The sequence below is a fragment of the Eurosta solidaginis genome, chromosome 3 (assembly GCF_040869045.1).
Source record: "Eurosta solidaginis isolate ZX-2024a chromosome 3, ASM4086904v1, whole genome shotgun sequence".
Lineage (NCBI taxonomy): Eukaryota > Metazoa > Arthropoda > Insecta > Diptera > Tephritidae > Eurosta > Eurosta solidaginis.
This window is the reverse complement of record NC_090321.1, coordinates 259,403,421-259,419,333: the sequence shown is the minus strand read 5'-3', so window position 1 is coordinate 259,419,333 and position 15,913 is coordinate 259,403,421. Positions and strand designations below refer to the sequence as shown.

The 15,913-nt window shown below is 36.2% G+C and overlaps 1 protein-coding gene across 1 annotated transcript; it reads right to left on the bottom strand.

The window, feature by feature from the left end:
* Positions 1-634: 634 nt before the first annotated feature.
* Positions 635-1,733, bottom strand: LOC137247109 (trypsin-like). Its single transcript, XM_067778184.1, has one exon. It carries the CDS (start codon positions 1,647-1,649, stop codon positions 885-887), a length of 765 nt encoding a protein of 254 aa, XP_067634285.1. The 5' UTR covers positions 1,650-1,733; the 3' UTR covers positions 635-884.
* Between the last annotated feature and the right edge of the window lie 14,180 nt (positions 1,734-15,913).

The window sequence follows — 15,913 nt, the reverse complement described above, 5'->3', positions numbered from 1 at the left end:
GATATTTGGCATATCTTTATTAACTTTTTAATGCAAACTCTAAGAATAATTTTTCCAACGAAAATATCATGAGTTTCAGGTCTAAGTATAATGAGAATCAGGTAAAATAACAGTTGCAATAAATATTGAAAGTGCTATAACTTCTTTGTTTATTATTTTAGTAATATGGTTTAAAGCAACATTTTCTTGAATTTTTAAGTACTTTCGTTTGGTAAGGAAAAGAGGATACTTTAAGTGGGGTACAACTTTGTTAGCTGACCTAATCATGTGAAAACGACTTCATAGCTTGAAAGGACATTAAACGGAAATGTGAAGCTTCTAAAGGCCAAAATAATGACATATCAATTTTAAAAATCGGACGTCAAATAACCAAGTTACAACGAAAAAACCTTTTCGCGTGTATTTAGGACAAAAAAAAATAAAAATTTTTTTCGAAACCCTCTCAACATAATCTTTAAATTTAGGGGCGGACATTAGCAACTTTTTTTTCGACCCAGTCTAATGTATACTATGTATATGTTTTTAATCCATATTGTGTGGAATATTTACAGGCGTGCTTTTAGAGCTTAGTAACATTGCATTCTTGGCAGCGCGTCTTTAAATATTCCTTTCTCGCTAATTAAATGCACAAAAATTAAATTGCAGTCATAAATATTTATTTTTTGATAATATAAACAATATTTCCATTTCGACAACTGAGTGGAATATCACCCTATCTCAGCTGCCTTTTCGAAAGCGCTCTTTCTCAGAAAACTTTTTAAATCGCTTTATTTGAAGAACGTCCTAATTCAGTATTGGTTTCAAAACCGATTTCTGAAAAGGGGTGTTCAGTCGAGATAGGGTTATATTCGTCTCAGCACTCTATCAATAACAGCACCTTCCAATTAACATTTCATTGCCTTTTGTATAAAACGTAGGACTCCTATATATTTTACATTTGTATATACAAGCGGATATAGTGATGTCGCACAACCATGCGCTGTAAATGACACCACCCCACATAGTTGTCCGTCTATAACGCCCGGTCCTCCAGAATCGCCAAAACAAAAACCACTTCCTTCATTTTCAGCACAAATCATTGATTTATATATATGTTCATATTGATAATACCACTTACATTCCTCCTCTCTTATTATATTGCTGACAGATTTTCGGAGTATTGTTTGGTAATCCTTATCTGGACATGTTGCACCCCATCCACTGACGTGCATTGGTGTGCCCGGCTTTAAGTCGATATTGCAAAGTGGTATAACTTTTACCGTAGGACTTTTGTCAAAGGGTGCTTCCAATTTTACCGCACCTACATCCATATGTTTTGTTTTAGGATTATAACTGCATGAATGAAAGGTACTCTCCACTTTGCGACCTTGTTGAGGACGGCGTATATTTGCCCTACCAGCAAGAACGGTGATGTGTCTCGGTGCCCTTTTTACCAGGCAATGAGCAGCTGTGACCACTATTTGCATAGTTACTAATGCACCACCACAAAACGCGTGATAATCATCATCATGATAAGTTAACGCTACAATGTATGGCATTTCATCTATATCCGCAGGACTGCCATTTACGATGCGAAATGGGGAACTAGTATAGGTAAAACGAAAGCTAAGCACTACAAGCAGGAGCACGATATTAATGCGTAAATTCATCGTTATTGTGACTTTTTTAGCTGCTTGTTAAGAACATTGTACAGGTTTACAAGTATGATATGTATGAGAGGGAAACAATTTCTTTCTAACACACGGCAGTTTGACACTTCGGTCAGTGTCAAACTAGCGTGGAACCCAGTGGAACCTGCGTGGAACATGAGTTTTGACACTGAACGAAGTGTCAAAATTACCGGGGTTGCTTCGTCGAAAGCGACACAGGGAAGCTAAAAAGGGATCGGAATATCAGATATGGGTTGCTGTGATGGTAAATTTTTTTGAACGAATTTAGTAGGAAATTTTAAGTGTACCCATATGGGTCCTTCAGAAAATTATAAAAAAGTCTTCAATTGGGGTATCTGAGGACGCGTAGTTATTTCAGTATTAAGAATACAAACACGTGAGTTAAGTTTTTCTACCCGTTCAAAAGTTCTCCGCGAAAAACAGTTTGAAACCGAGGTCGAGTGCAATAACCCGTCCAAAAAAGCGGAAAGAAAAATGAATAGACGCGTTTTGTCCTGTTGTCAATAGTCCGAAGTGAAAAAGTATTCGAATTATTGGAAGCGAGGCCAAAACGCGTCTATTAATACCTTCCCCGACGGTTTTGGTCGTGTTTTAGCAATCGTCCCCGGTAATAAAGTATCACAATTTGTTAATTAAAATTGTCCAAAATATATGGTTATTAAAGAGAGATGTAATTAAGTGCTCGTTTGAAAGTAAATAAGTATATTTCTTTGTAATATAAGAAAAAAAAATTTTAAGCAGTTTTCGATAGCAGCTACTAAACTTTTTTTGGTCCTAAGAAGTACAACAGTGCCAAATAGCATCCACAAAAAAAAACGAACAAGAACAAGCATTTTATCAGGTGAGCGTGGCTGTGTATGTGCGTGCTGCTACATATCCTACTTGTAGACCTGTACAATGGTTAAGAATACAGTAAAGCAAAACAACTTTTGTGGGCGCTATTTATTCATATTGGATCAAGTGAATAAAAAATAAACAAAGACTTTTTCTTCTATATTCCAGGAAATTGACACAAACTTGTATAAAAACACTTCTAAATTTAAATCTGTGTGCGAGAAAAAAGAGAAAAAAAAGAGAAAAAAAAGAGAAAAAACTTAAATCGCTCGAAACTGTCAATATTGCAGTGCAAAAGAAACTTGAAAGTTTTAAGTTTTTTCAGCATACTTTTCAATATAAATTTGACAAAAAGAAAATTATAATTTAATTTTAATTTTGTTTTTAAAATTTGTTTTGCTAATACATAACATGCGCATTAGCATGTGCCCTATTGGTAAGTGGACGATCGTTATACCATTGTTACGGTTTACAAGTAGGTTAGGTTTGTTTCCTTCTCTTTCTAACACACTGCCCTTTGACACTGGCGGAAGTGCCAAACCAGTGTGGAACAGATAGTTGACACTGAACGAAAAAGGGAGCGGAATTTCAGATATGGGTTGCTGTGATAGTAAATTTTTTTGAACAAATTTAGTATGAAAATGTATGTTGTACCTATCGAAATTTATATCAGTATCAATAATCTAAAACACGGAAGTAAAGTTCAAACATTATCTGCGAAAAACAGTGTTACAGTTACTACGCACACTACTACACTACAGCAGCATGACGATCAAAGGCGCAGCATAATCTGCACACAATGGCCAGCCATGTAGACCTAGTATATTTGCATGCCGAGTGTTAGTTTTACTATAGTGCAAACAACATGGTGGTAGCGGATGTGGTCATATTGCTTGACGTATTTGAATTATATTGGGTTCCTTGAAATATTGCCTGCACAACAAAATTTCCAATTTCGAAATTTCTTATTATTTGCCAATCATAAGGTCCATTTATCGAACCCAAAACAAGTGCAGAGCAGAGTAGCTGTCAAAAGCAGATGGAGCAAGCTGGTGCGACCAACAGAACACATCTCAAGAAACACTGTTTAGGCAAAAAACTTCACAACAAACTTAAAATGTTAGATTTGGCTAAAATATGCAATAAATAACGAAAAGATTGCCTTTTGTAAATTGTTTATTTTATTTGACATTTTTTTGTGCGGCCGCCGTGGTGTGATGGTAGAGTGCTCCGCCTACCACACCGGATGCCCTGGGTTCAAACCCCGGTCAAAGCAAAAATTAAAAATTTTAGAAATACGGGTTTTCAATTAGAAAAAAATTTTTCTAAGCGGGGTGGCTCTTTGGCAGTGTTTGGCAAGCGCTCCGGGTGAATTTCTGCCATGAAAAGCTCTCAGTGAAAACGCATCTGCCTTGCAGATGCCGTTCGGAGTCGGCATAAAATCATGTAGGTCCCGTCCGGCCAATTTGTAGGGAAAATCAAGAGGGGCACGATGCAAATTGGAAGAGAAGCTCGGCCTTAGATCTCTTCGGAGGTTATCGCGCCTTACATTTATTTTTATTTTTTTTTATATTTAAGTTTTCTAACCATATATTATAGCTTTGTTTTTTGACAACTTACAGTTTGTACCATTTTGGATAAAGCAACAGGGAAGGCTATCTTCAGCGGGTGATAGAAAGAGATACAGAATGAGACCACGGATAGTCAATTAAAAATCAGGTGACCGGTTATATTTGTAATTTTGACGCGTATGCAGAAGATATTACAGTTGTTTTATACACAGTGGTTTCTACCTTGTCATTAGGCAATAAAACCAGACATATGGACAGAGCTGCTTAACCCCTATACACTTGTAGCACTTTTTTTTTGTTTTGCCCTGAACCATAGGCACAGATTCAAATTCACATTTTGAATATAAAAAAAAATTTTCATAGCACTCCCATATGCCCTCGCATGAAGCTTGTGTATGATAAAAAAATTTACACTAACAATTACACAACTAAAACTTATTCAAAAACATTATAGCACTGAAAAAAAATTGTAATCAAAATTGGTTCATAAATTAAATTAAAATAGATAATTGACCGCGGAGCTGAAATATATGACAAACGAATGTAAGCAAAATTGTACCAAAATACGAGGAGCCTATTCTAACTTCATATGATACTAGTTAATTACCCTCAAGGGAAGTCAGTAACTAGTGATACAAAATTCTGGTTCAGAACTAGACCTAGAGTACCAAATAAGTATTAGTTCGTTAATAGCTAGATTTTCCGTTATAAAATCGACAAAAAAACTGATACCAGCTTTAACGAGCTGCGGCTACATATGAGATTGCTTCTTTCTCAACACTATTCCACCAGTACGTAACTATCGAAAAAGTATAAAAAAGAAATTTGTATATAGTTAGGAACTAGCAAAAGTTAAAGCAGCGGGGACAATTTCCACCGCCCTAGGACATCGCCATGTTAAATTCGCCAGTTGAAAACATGTAAAAGAGATAGATGGCGACTGTGACTGTGAAATGGTATTTCAGCACCTCAGTAATCTCTGTTGCTAATTTATGTAAATTTGAACACAAATTTAAAACAAACCACGCGGAGGCCTCTAAGCATTTCAAAAGTTTTAAAATTCAATTTCCAATGCAACATTCGCGGAAATCTCTACATTCACTTTTAGTATGATTATTGAAACCCAAATTCCGACGATATATGTATATAGAATACGTTCCCACAAAACTTGAGGCTAGAGGTCAATGTAATTTTTCGCTGCTTTCAGAATTAAATTTATTGGCTCTTGTATGTTGACGATATAACAATGTACGTAATATTTTAAGCAAATATTTTTTAAGTTGAAGCCAATATTTCAACTTTTTCCGACTTCAAACAATTAAAATTTTTGAAATATATTTTTTTAATACAAAATAAGTTTCAGTGCACATACAATTTTGTACATGTATTGTGATTCGCACTTCCATATAAAAAATTTTGAGCAGCATTGCATATGGAAATCAATATAACATAATGGAGTCGCCCTCATAACTTAGTTTTGCTTTTTGAGTTTATCTGCAACAACAAATTTTTTCAGTAACATAAAAAATTACTACATTTATGCCAGTCTTCAGTATGAAATAACGTATAGGAAAATAATGCCTGCGGTTTTATTTCCCTTTGTAGATGGGCTACTTGTAGATGGGCTACTTTGGACTAGGTAAGCAATTGAAAAGTAAAGTCCTCTCTCGGCAAATGAAAATCATACTCTAAAAGTCACTTACCGTACCCGTCCTGCTGTATGGTCCAGAAGCATGGGCCATGGCAGCATCAGATGAAGCGGCTCTGGGAGTGTTCGAGAGAAAAGTTCTTCGAAAGATTTACGGACCTCTACGCGTCGGCGATGGCGAGTACCGAAGAAGATTTAAAGATGAGCTGTACGAGATCTACGCAGACATCAACATAGTCCAGCGAATTAAAAGCAGCGGCTGCGCTATCTAGGCCATGTTATGCGAATGAAAGATGACGCTCCGGCCAAGAAAGTGTTTCTATCGCAACCCTCCTATGGAAGCAGAGGTAGAGGGCGGCCCTTGTTAGCCAGCCATAGCCGTTTAAACGGTTAAGCACCAATTAAGTAAGTAAGTAAGAAATATTAATTTAGGTACCTACAATTTGGGCAAACTCGCACACAGATTAAGTTTAAGCTATGTATAAAAGGTAAACGTTAATTTTTCATTCGCTCAGCCCACTGTAGTTAGAAAATCTTAGCTCTACCAAATTAACAAATTCAAGGCCTTTACGTACATACATATATCTCAGCCAAATGATATGAGCGCGACTTTGAAAAAAATATTTAGTTATTATTTCCTTATAATTGTTTATTGATATATGCACATATTTGCACAGTTGAGTTTTTGTATTAAGCTGAGAAATGTTGCGTGATATTTGTACAATAACTGTACTTTTAATAACTCAATACAGACAGTTGATTTAGTTAGTTCTATCGAGGCCCGGAAGCATTGGCAGATTCAGCGGGGGGGAACGGGGGTACGCCTTTTTTAAGCATTTGGTACAGGACCTAAATAATTGATTAAATTGCAAACATTTTTCACAATAGCTATTGCTAAACTTTAAAATCAAACTCCACACTATTGGAAATTTCGGGTAAGCTTTTCTAAATCAACTTTCTCAGCAACGGTAATAGCTAGAGCTGTAAAATTTTCAATATATAGTAAATGTTAAAGAAACGGTTCCGAAGACTATAATTTTTCAAAGCTTAGCTTAGAAAACTTAAAGCTTTTACCAGTTCAAGACGTTGAGGTCTTGAATTTTAAAGTATTAAAAAAGCATCTTCAGTGGTATTTAGGGCAATATGACCGAATTTATATTTCTTTACAAATTGTTTATTGGTTTCAAGGAATTTTTGCAAAGTGATTTAAAATTCACATATTTTCCAGTAACAAAAAAATCTAGTTAATTAAAAGTTTTAAAACTAAGTAGGAAATAACGTTTTGAGTCGCCTAATTTTGCGGTTTTTACCCGTTTTTTTTTAAATTGTAAACAATAACTCAAATAAATCAAAATCATAATTCTTATAGATTTTGAAATTCTACAGAAATATCACTTTGATGAAAATTTCTCTTGTGAACTGTATATTTATATACATATGTACATAATATTCGAATTTAATTTTAAGAAAATGTACCTTTTAAATTTATTTTCACACTTCTAAATAATTTTAACACAGAAAATTTGAGTTATAAACAACACTTCGAAAGCTACAAACCAAAGATATTGATATAGTTTCTGCAGTTAAGCTTATTGATATGACCACATCAAGTTTACAGAGACAACGTGAAACTAGCACTGACTCTTTTAAAAAACTTTTCAACCAGGCTAAGGCCATCGCGAATGAGATTGGTGCAGAAATCACGGTCCCCAGAATCACCGGGCGTTAAAATAATCGACCAAACATTCAGACTCAGTCAGTTGAGGATTGTTACCGATTTGCAGTATATATTCCTTTTCTAGACTATATTATAAACGAAATGTCATCCAGGTTTCCTAACGCCTCCATGCAAAGAATTGGGCAATTGCAAAAGTTGCTGTCCCAAAACTTCAGCGATGAAGATATGGAGAATGTTTCACAAGGCGCAGAGGTATATAAAGAAGACCTTCCTTGTTTTCAAGCTTTGAAGGGTGAATTAAAAATTTGGAAAGAAATGACAGAAAATATCCCAGATTCTGCAGCAGATGCCTACAAACGAGCAACGGTGTTGCCATATATTAGAACTCTTTGTCAATTCTTGTATACGTTTCCAGTGACTACCAGCACTGCCGAGCGATCTTTCTCCACCTTACGCCGATTAAAGTCATATCTTCGCAACAGGATGACAGGAGAGCGTTTGAATGGATTGGCTTTAATGTATATCAATGAAGATATTGCGGGAAAATGGATCCTAATGAATTTAAATTGTCAATAATAATATGTATGTTCAAAGGAACTTAATAATACTAACTAAAACGTATTAAAAGTCACTTTAACATCGCAGCATATTGTTTTTGTTATGTGCCCAAAAAGTAGCATGGACTTTTCCTTTTAAACTCACTGTTGATTTTAGTGAGTGACAAGCGAAAGCAAACGATCGTGATCACGTTTGTATACATATTTTCACACGCCACGGCAACTACGCCGTGCGCCGTCTAGTAACTTGGACCTTACTATGTTACTGTTTAAAGCTAACCAAATGCTCGCCACAAGCCTTTACCTGCATACAAATTATTCACATGATTTATTTGTGCTTGCGTTGCATTTCCCACAGCTAATTTTATTTATGCTTAGAATGCAGTTCCCAGGGAACTGAAATTATATGTACGAAATACACTTAGTTTGTAAGTATTAGTGTAAGTAGGTATTTTAGCTTATAGAAACAACTTTTTAATAAAGAAGTCAATTCAATCTGGTGCCGCTTAAATGTCCCTACACTGAATGCAAACCTTTTCATTTCTAATATTACTGTATATTCTCGCACGGTGCGTGGCACGGAGAATATATGTATGTAAAAAAGAAATAAAAGGCAAATTTTTTATATTAGTATAATGACGATAATTTATTTATTTTGTATTAAGTTAGTACAAGTTGACCTTCTTCTTTCGTGTTTGAAATTGAACAGCAAAATGGAAAGTGATCTCCGTGTTGTCGAACCGGAATTCGTGCGGGGGTTTTCCAAGGGATATTTGTTATCCAATGGAAAACTCAGTTACCCGTGTTAGTGTTGCATATATGTGGACATACATGAATGTGTGTGCATGTGGGTGTGCAGTACATGAAAGTATGTATGAATGTATATGCACTAAATAAAATATGTATAAGAGTGGCCGTGTTTGCAGTATAAAAATATTTAGGTCCTGACCTAAACATGCCGGCCCCCTTGCGGTAAGCAACATCTTGAAATGAAGGAAGATCGTGCTGAAGCCTTCACGCGCACGTATTACTTAAAACTAAATACAATATGTTTGTATTATTGAATGAATATTTGTTGGCTGATCACGTCCGGACTTGTTTGCATATAGTAGTCGCTGTAGGAAAAAGAAGCTACATATTAAAGCTGAAAAACAAGAACGGGTTATAATTCAAGGCACATTATACAGTATACGTATTTGGACTGTATTTATTTGTATTTATCTCTTTTGTGTTCCGAGATTTTTCGTAGTCTGGACGTCTCCGTTCCAAATTTCGACGAATGTAAATTAATTTTCCATTTGGACAAAGAGGCCAAGTCTCTGTTCCAGATTTTAACTTCATGAGGTTAAATGTTATATCCGGACGAAGAGGACGTGTCTCCGTGCCAGATTGGATTTATTTTGTTATATTATATTTGAATTTTAATTTTCGGTTTTATTTAAAAAAAATGAATTTTGGTTGGGTGGGTAACGCTGAATGGCATATGTTTATTAGTTTTTTTTTTTAATCGTATTGACCCTCTGACAGGCGCTTATAGCAGATTCACCATGTGCAGGGAACTGCATATGGGTTGTCCAAAGTTCGTGCAGTGATGCATTTGCAATAGCGGAGAAGAAATACCGCGTGAGCGCACAACTGTTTATCAACGGGTTATTGATTACTTTCTAAATGCTCCATGAGTACATCCTATCTGTTCTTTATATTAAATTTCGTGTTTCTGCATTGCAATCATACGTAGAAAATGAATTAATTACACTTGCGAGTGATCAATTTATAATTTCTACTGAATACAATAAATAAAAATTTGTATATTCCAATCTGATAGGAAATTTATAATTTGGTTTTTATTTTTGTGATTTAATTTGTCACAAAGTTTCCTGCCACCCAAGAAAGTTTCGCATTTTCCAACTAAATTTGTGGATCTCGGTAAAAATATTCTAGTTGAAAAAATTTTTGTTGCGAAAAAATTCAAATCTTTCGAGTTTTGAACCATTTTCTTGCAATTCGTACTTATTTTGCAATATTTTTCAATAAAATATTCGTGAAATCAGTAATTACAAACAGTGAAAAAAAATTGGAACAGATCATGTTCCACTAAAACACCCATATTGGTGTAAAAAAAATGGAGATGAAATGTCATGTAAATGACAAAAGCGAAAATTAATTACATAATAAACATGCCGGTAAGTAAACATAGAGACATTTTGTAATTTACATTAATTTTATGATTTAACTAACTTGTATTTACTTTTCTTTTCAGATTATGCCAATTAAATGATGTCCCTGTATGTATGCATATACACTATGCTGCAATTAACACCAAAGAAGGGATTTATTTATGTTGCAGTATTACCGGTTGCTACACAGGCAGCAACAACAAAGAGTAGGCAAGAAAAATCCTTAAGGACTAGCTAATGGAGTGCGTCCATCAGGTTTGCATATTTTAATTGATTAGGAAATCCGGAATTAAATGCTTTGTGCATAATTGTGTTATTTTGACTGAAAAATAAGCACGTTATTTGTATTGTTTTTGGATAACAATACCCTACAAAAAATGTTGTAAGTTATTATGAGAAATAAGAAACAGCATTTAAACTCTAAAAATATTATTATCGATTCCGGTTTAAAATAAATATGTAAATTTGTTTGCAATTTCAATGCTACGCATTATTAATACTCTGAACGAGTGGTGGGTTTATACCCGATTGCATGTGAGGTTTATACCTAATTGCGAATTTGGTTTTTAATGAAAAATAATGGAATTTAATAAGAACAAAATGCTTATATATTGTAGTTGTCTAATTACACCAACTTGACGGGTAATTTTGTCAAGTTGTTGTAGTTGTACCTTGTAATTGAAACATTATTAAACAGTTTTGTATTTAGGTACATTTTGATGAAGAAAATAAAGGTGGTCGATTTTTGAAATTAAAATGGCGAATTGAATTTATTTTCCTGCAGCTTAAGGACGTAAACGTGGTAAACTGTTTGTAGATTGTTGTGTAGTTTGGCTTGTAGTTAGTTAATGTTTTTAATTATTATTTTTTTTTCTCATTTCTGTGGCGGATAAGCTTGTCTATCTGCGAGGGTTTCGATTGGAATTTATTTTCATTTTCTAAATTCTGATTTTCGACTAATTTATTTTGAAGTTTTTAGTTTTCGATACAATTTTTATTTTATGCCGATAATTCGAGGTGGAATTACATATTTTAAAGAAGTGGAATTTCCTAATTTAAGGATCGGTTTGGTCATCGGTGGATACCTCCCCACTTGTTTCATTGGTTGGTGGAAGTAGAACCAGTTTGGTCAAGGGCCTTGTAATTAGATCTTTTTCAGTCGTGATGTCGACAACTCGTACAAGGTCGTCTGGTTCCGGGTTGAGTTTTACCACTCTTCCAAGTTTGGAGCTACATTGTCGTCTTTCACGACCACGAAATCCCCTATTTTGATGTTTGCTTTCGGGTGTTTCCATTTAACCCGCTTTTGCATTTCTAAGAGATATTCTCTTTTCCATCTTTTGCAAAAGATTTGATGCAAAGCTTTTAATTTATGCCACTTATTGACTATGGAGGCAAGATTCTCATTGGAATCTATTTCTGGAGGAGCGAGTAGATGTCCGCCTACCAGGAAATGACCAGGGGTTAAGGCCTCTATTCGACAAAGTAGGGTTGTGAATTCCTCAAAGGTATATGTATCCCTACCTGCCACTTTTCGAAAGTGGCTTTTGAAACTTTTTACTCCTGCTTCCCACAGACCTCCCATATGAGGAGAGGCAGTGGGGATGAAATGCCATTGCAAAGGTTGATGAGCATAATTAGACAATGCTTTTTCATGCCAATCAGGTATAAATGCCCTAAACTTAGATCTAAGTGATCGTGAGGCTCCGACAAAGTTAGTCCCATTGTCGGAATAGATATTTTTCGGACATCCTCGCCTGGCGATAAATCTGGAAAATGCCGCGAGAAAGGATTGGGTGCTAAGGTCGGTTTTGGCTTCCAAATATATGGCTTTCGTAGTAAAGCAGACAAACAGACAGACATAACCTTTCGAAATTCGACACTCTCTATCTCTATAACTTTTTATGTCGAATGGTCCTGCAAAATCTACCCCTGAATTAGTAAATGGTCGGGAAGATGTGGTACGTTCCTTGGGAAGGTTACCCATAAGTTGGGTCTGTGCACGTTTTTTATAGATTATGCAGACCTTACAATTGTGAATGATGGATTTTATCATATTTTTAACCCTAGGAATCTAGTATTGGGTCCTAATAAGCCTAACTAAACATGAGTTGATTTTCTCCATGTAAAGCGATTTCATGGATAAACTGAACTAAAAGGCGAGAAAATTTGCATGTGTAAGGTAGGATTATTGGATGGCGTTCATTGTATGGTAGGTCTAGAGCCGCGCCGATGCGACCACCAGTCCTTACAATGCCATACTTTTCTAAGAAAGGGTCAAGAGGAAGCACTTCGCTTTTACAATCTACTAGCTTGTCTGACTTCAGATTTTTGTATTCTGTGGTATAAAACTGTTGTTGCGACATCTTAACTAAGCGTTTCGTACCGATTTCGATTTCATCTGATGATATGAGATAGGACGTTTTATTAAAATAATCTTTTGTCTTTGGATGAGTTCTTTCGAGAAATCTCAAGACATTAGATATCACCCTTAAGGCCCTGGGTAGGTTCGAAAATCTATCCAGAATATCAAAATCCGTGTTGGTCGTTACTGCATGTGCTTGCACTCGTTTCTCCTCGATGGTTGTGTTGTAAGTTATATCTTTTGTAGGCCATTTTGAGATGTCTTCTTGTAAAAAAGAAGTGAATTGTTGACCAGTTCATTTGCTGGGAGTCCTCTGCTAGCCATATCGGCTGGATTTGATCCCGAATCCACATGACGCCAGTTATCCTTTCCGGACTTTTCGACGATTTTCGTGATACGGTGTGCTACGAAAGTTGACCACGAACAAGGGGGCTTTCGTATCCAAGCCAGTACAATCGTGGAATCGGTCCATAAATAGGTTTTTGGGTTCCCTAAATTGAGATTTGCTGCTAATGTTTCCATCATTTCGGCGAGTAGCACTGCTCCACATAATTCCAATCGGGGAAGGGAGATAGTTTTTACAGGAGCTACTTTAGTTTTCGCCAATAGCAAATTGATTTGAACTTGGTCGTTTGATTCCGATGCATCGCAGAATTCGTGTATTTCCACATTCTTGGTTGGAGAAAAGCGTTTCTAGCGCGGTATCCGAATGTTATCAATTTCGGGATAATTTTCCATAAATATTTTCCAACGTTCGGTAGTAGTTGGTGATACTTCTTTATCCCACTTTGTGCCTTCAAGCCAAATGTTTTGCATAATGATTTTGGCTACGATCACTATTGGAGCAAGCCATCCTAACGGGTCGAAAAGTTTTGCCATTGCTGATAAAATCGTTCTTTTGGTCAAAATCTAATAATTTTCCATGGGCTTTGCGATGAAGTAAAATTCATCCTTATGTGCATTCCACCTGATTCCTAGTGCCTTCACTGAACTTGCGTCTACGAGTTCCAGGAAATCTTTGTTAAGGAGATGTTGTTAAAGGATATCCTTTAGTATTTGGTCGGAATTGGCTGTCCATTTTCTTAGTGGAAAGCCAGCTGATTGCAATGCCTGGGATATTTGATCTCTGGCAGTAATTGCTGATTGGATTCAGTGTCCACCAGCAAGAATATCATCCACATACATGTATAATCTTAGTATTGTGGATGCAATTGGAAAGGTGTCTTCGACGTCCTTTGCCAATTGTAAAAGTGTCCTTATTGCTAGATAAGGAGCACAGTTAACCCCGAATGTCACAGTCTTTAGTTCGTAAAGGCTGATAGGGCTTTCTGAGCTAGTACGGAATACTATGCGCTGGTATTTGGTTTGGTTAGGTTGTACCATAATTTGTCGGTACATTTTCTCGATATCGCTGTTGAAGACATATTTGTGAAGTCTCTAGAGAAGTATAAGAATAGTTAGGTCAGCTTGTAGCGTAGGACCTGTATACAAAACGTCGTTCAGACTTACTCCGTTTGCGGTTGGACTAGATGCGTTGAAAACAACGCGAACTTTCGTGGAGGTACTTTCTTCCTTGATGACGGCGTGATGAGGTAGAAAATAATGGTCAGAGGAGTCTGGTGGCACACAGCTGTTGATCCGTGACATATGTCCTAATTTCTCGTATTCGGTCACAACTCGATTGTACTCAGTTTTTAAAGTAGGATTTTTCGCGAGGCGTGTCTCATTCCGGAAGAACTGAGATCATGCTATTTTAAGAGAAGGCCCTATGGACATATTGGAAGGAAATTCTCGTTTAAAAGGTAATAAGACTGTGTATTTCCCGGTATTATCCTTAGTAGTGGTACTTCTGTATAATTCCTCGCAGTATTATTCGTTTGCATTAAAGCGTTTGTTTTTAAGGATTTCTTCGAGTTCCCAAAAGGCGGATAATTGCTTATCCAATGATACGTCACTGTAATAAGAGACGATTTCTTTAGGTTGCTCTTGAACATCTGTACGGCCTGTAAGTATCCAGCCGGAAACAGTGTCTTGTACTAAGAGCGTACCAGGTACATTGGAAGATCCCCTGTAAGCTTTGGTAGGACAAGAACTTTTGTGGTCAAAGAAAATAATGGGTCAATTAGTGACCGCAACTCTATTGAACAAGACTCTTTGACTTGTGCAGAGAATGAGTTAGATATACCGGAAACTTGAGCGCGAATTTTCTTGGATGGCAGGTAATAAATGAACATTCAGAACCAGAACCAATTAGGGCTCTAGCTGAAAAATTGGTATTGTTATATTGTATGTAGACACGAGCGGTGCCTAACAGTACACCAGCGGTATTATGCGCATGGCAAGATTGCACAATGGAGGTTTGATTGTCATTAGACTTTGAATTTTGCCTCTGTCGTGCTTGTCGCGATGTTGAAGGGGTATCATCTTCCTAACTTGATGAACTGCTGCTTTTTGTTGAATTTTTTGTATATGCAGAAGCGTGTTGGGTCGAGAATGGCATATACTACAGTTATAAGAACTAGTACATTTCGACACAGAATGTCCAGAAGACAAACAATTTAAGCAACTATTATTGTTTTTAATAAATTCAATTCTACGAGCAAGTAAAAGTTTGAGGAATTTAGCGCATGTTCGTAGTTTGTGGTCATTCGTGTGACACATTTTGCAATTAAAATTCTTTATGCTTGTTTCGAAGCTGCCAACCTTTTTATTATGAGGTTCAGGAGTTTTGGTATTTTGGGGCTTAAAACTTTTCGAAGTTTTATTACCTCTGTGACCAGACACGTTTTCTAACGCAAGAAATCTATCGGATAGGAATTTATTCATGTCCTCCCATTTTGCTATATCCGTTTTGTTCCCTAAAGACTGTTCTCAAAGTGAAAGGCTGTTTCGGGCAGTTTTTCTGCGCACAGGTACACAAAAAGTGCATCCCATAAATCTATATTATGCCCTTTTAATGCATTCATGCAATTATTTAATTTTAATTGTAAATCTTTAATAGATTTACCGCAATCCGTTTCAATAAGTTTTATTTCGAAGACAGTGTCGAGCTGAGCCTTAAATAAACTACGCTTGTTTTCATACCTTTCAGTGAGGTTTTTCCACGCTATTTCAAACCCTTCATTTGTGACAGGTGCGTTGCTAACAATCTCGTTGACCTCCCCCTTTGTTTTCTGACTGAGGTAATATAGTTTCTCAATCGGGTAAATATCGTCGTTCGAAATGTAAATGGCCGTAAACATATCTCGGAATGTTGGCCAAGACAAATAGTCAGTCTTGAAGACTTCAGTATCATATGGAGGGAGGCGAAGATGGTGTTTGCGATCAGTCTGTTTTTGGGCAAGCTGGTCAATTTTCTCTGTTTTTGCTTTATTAAGGGTCTCTGTGTGAGCCGACATAGCAGACATACATTT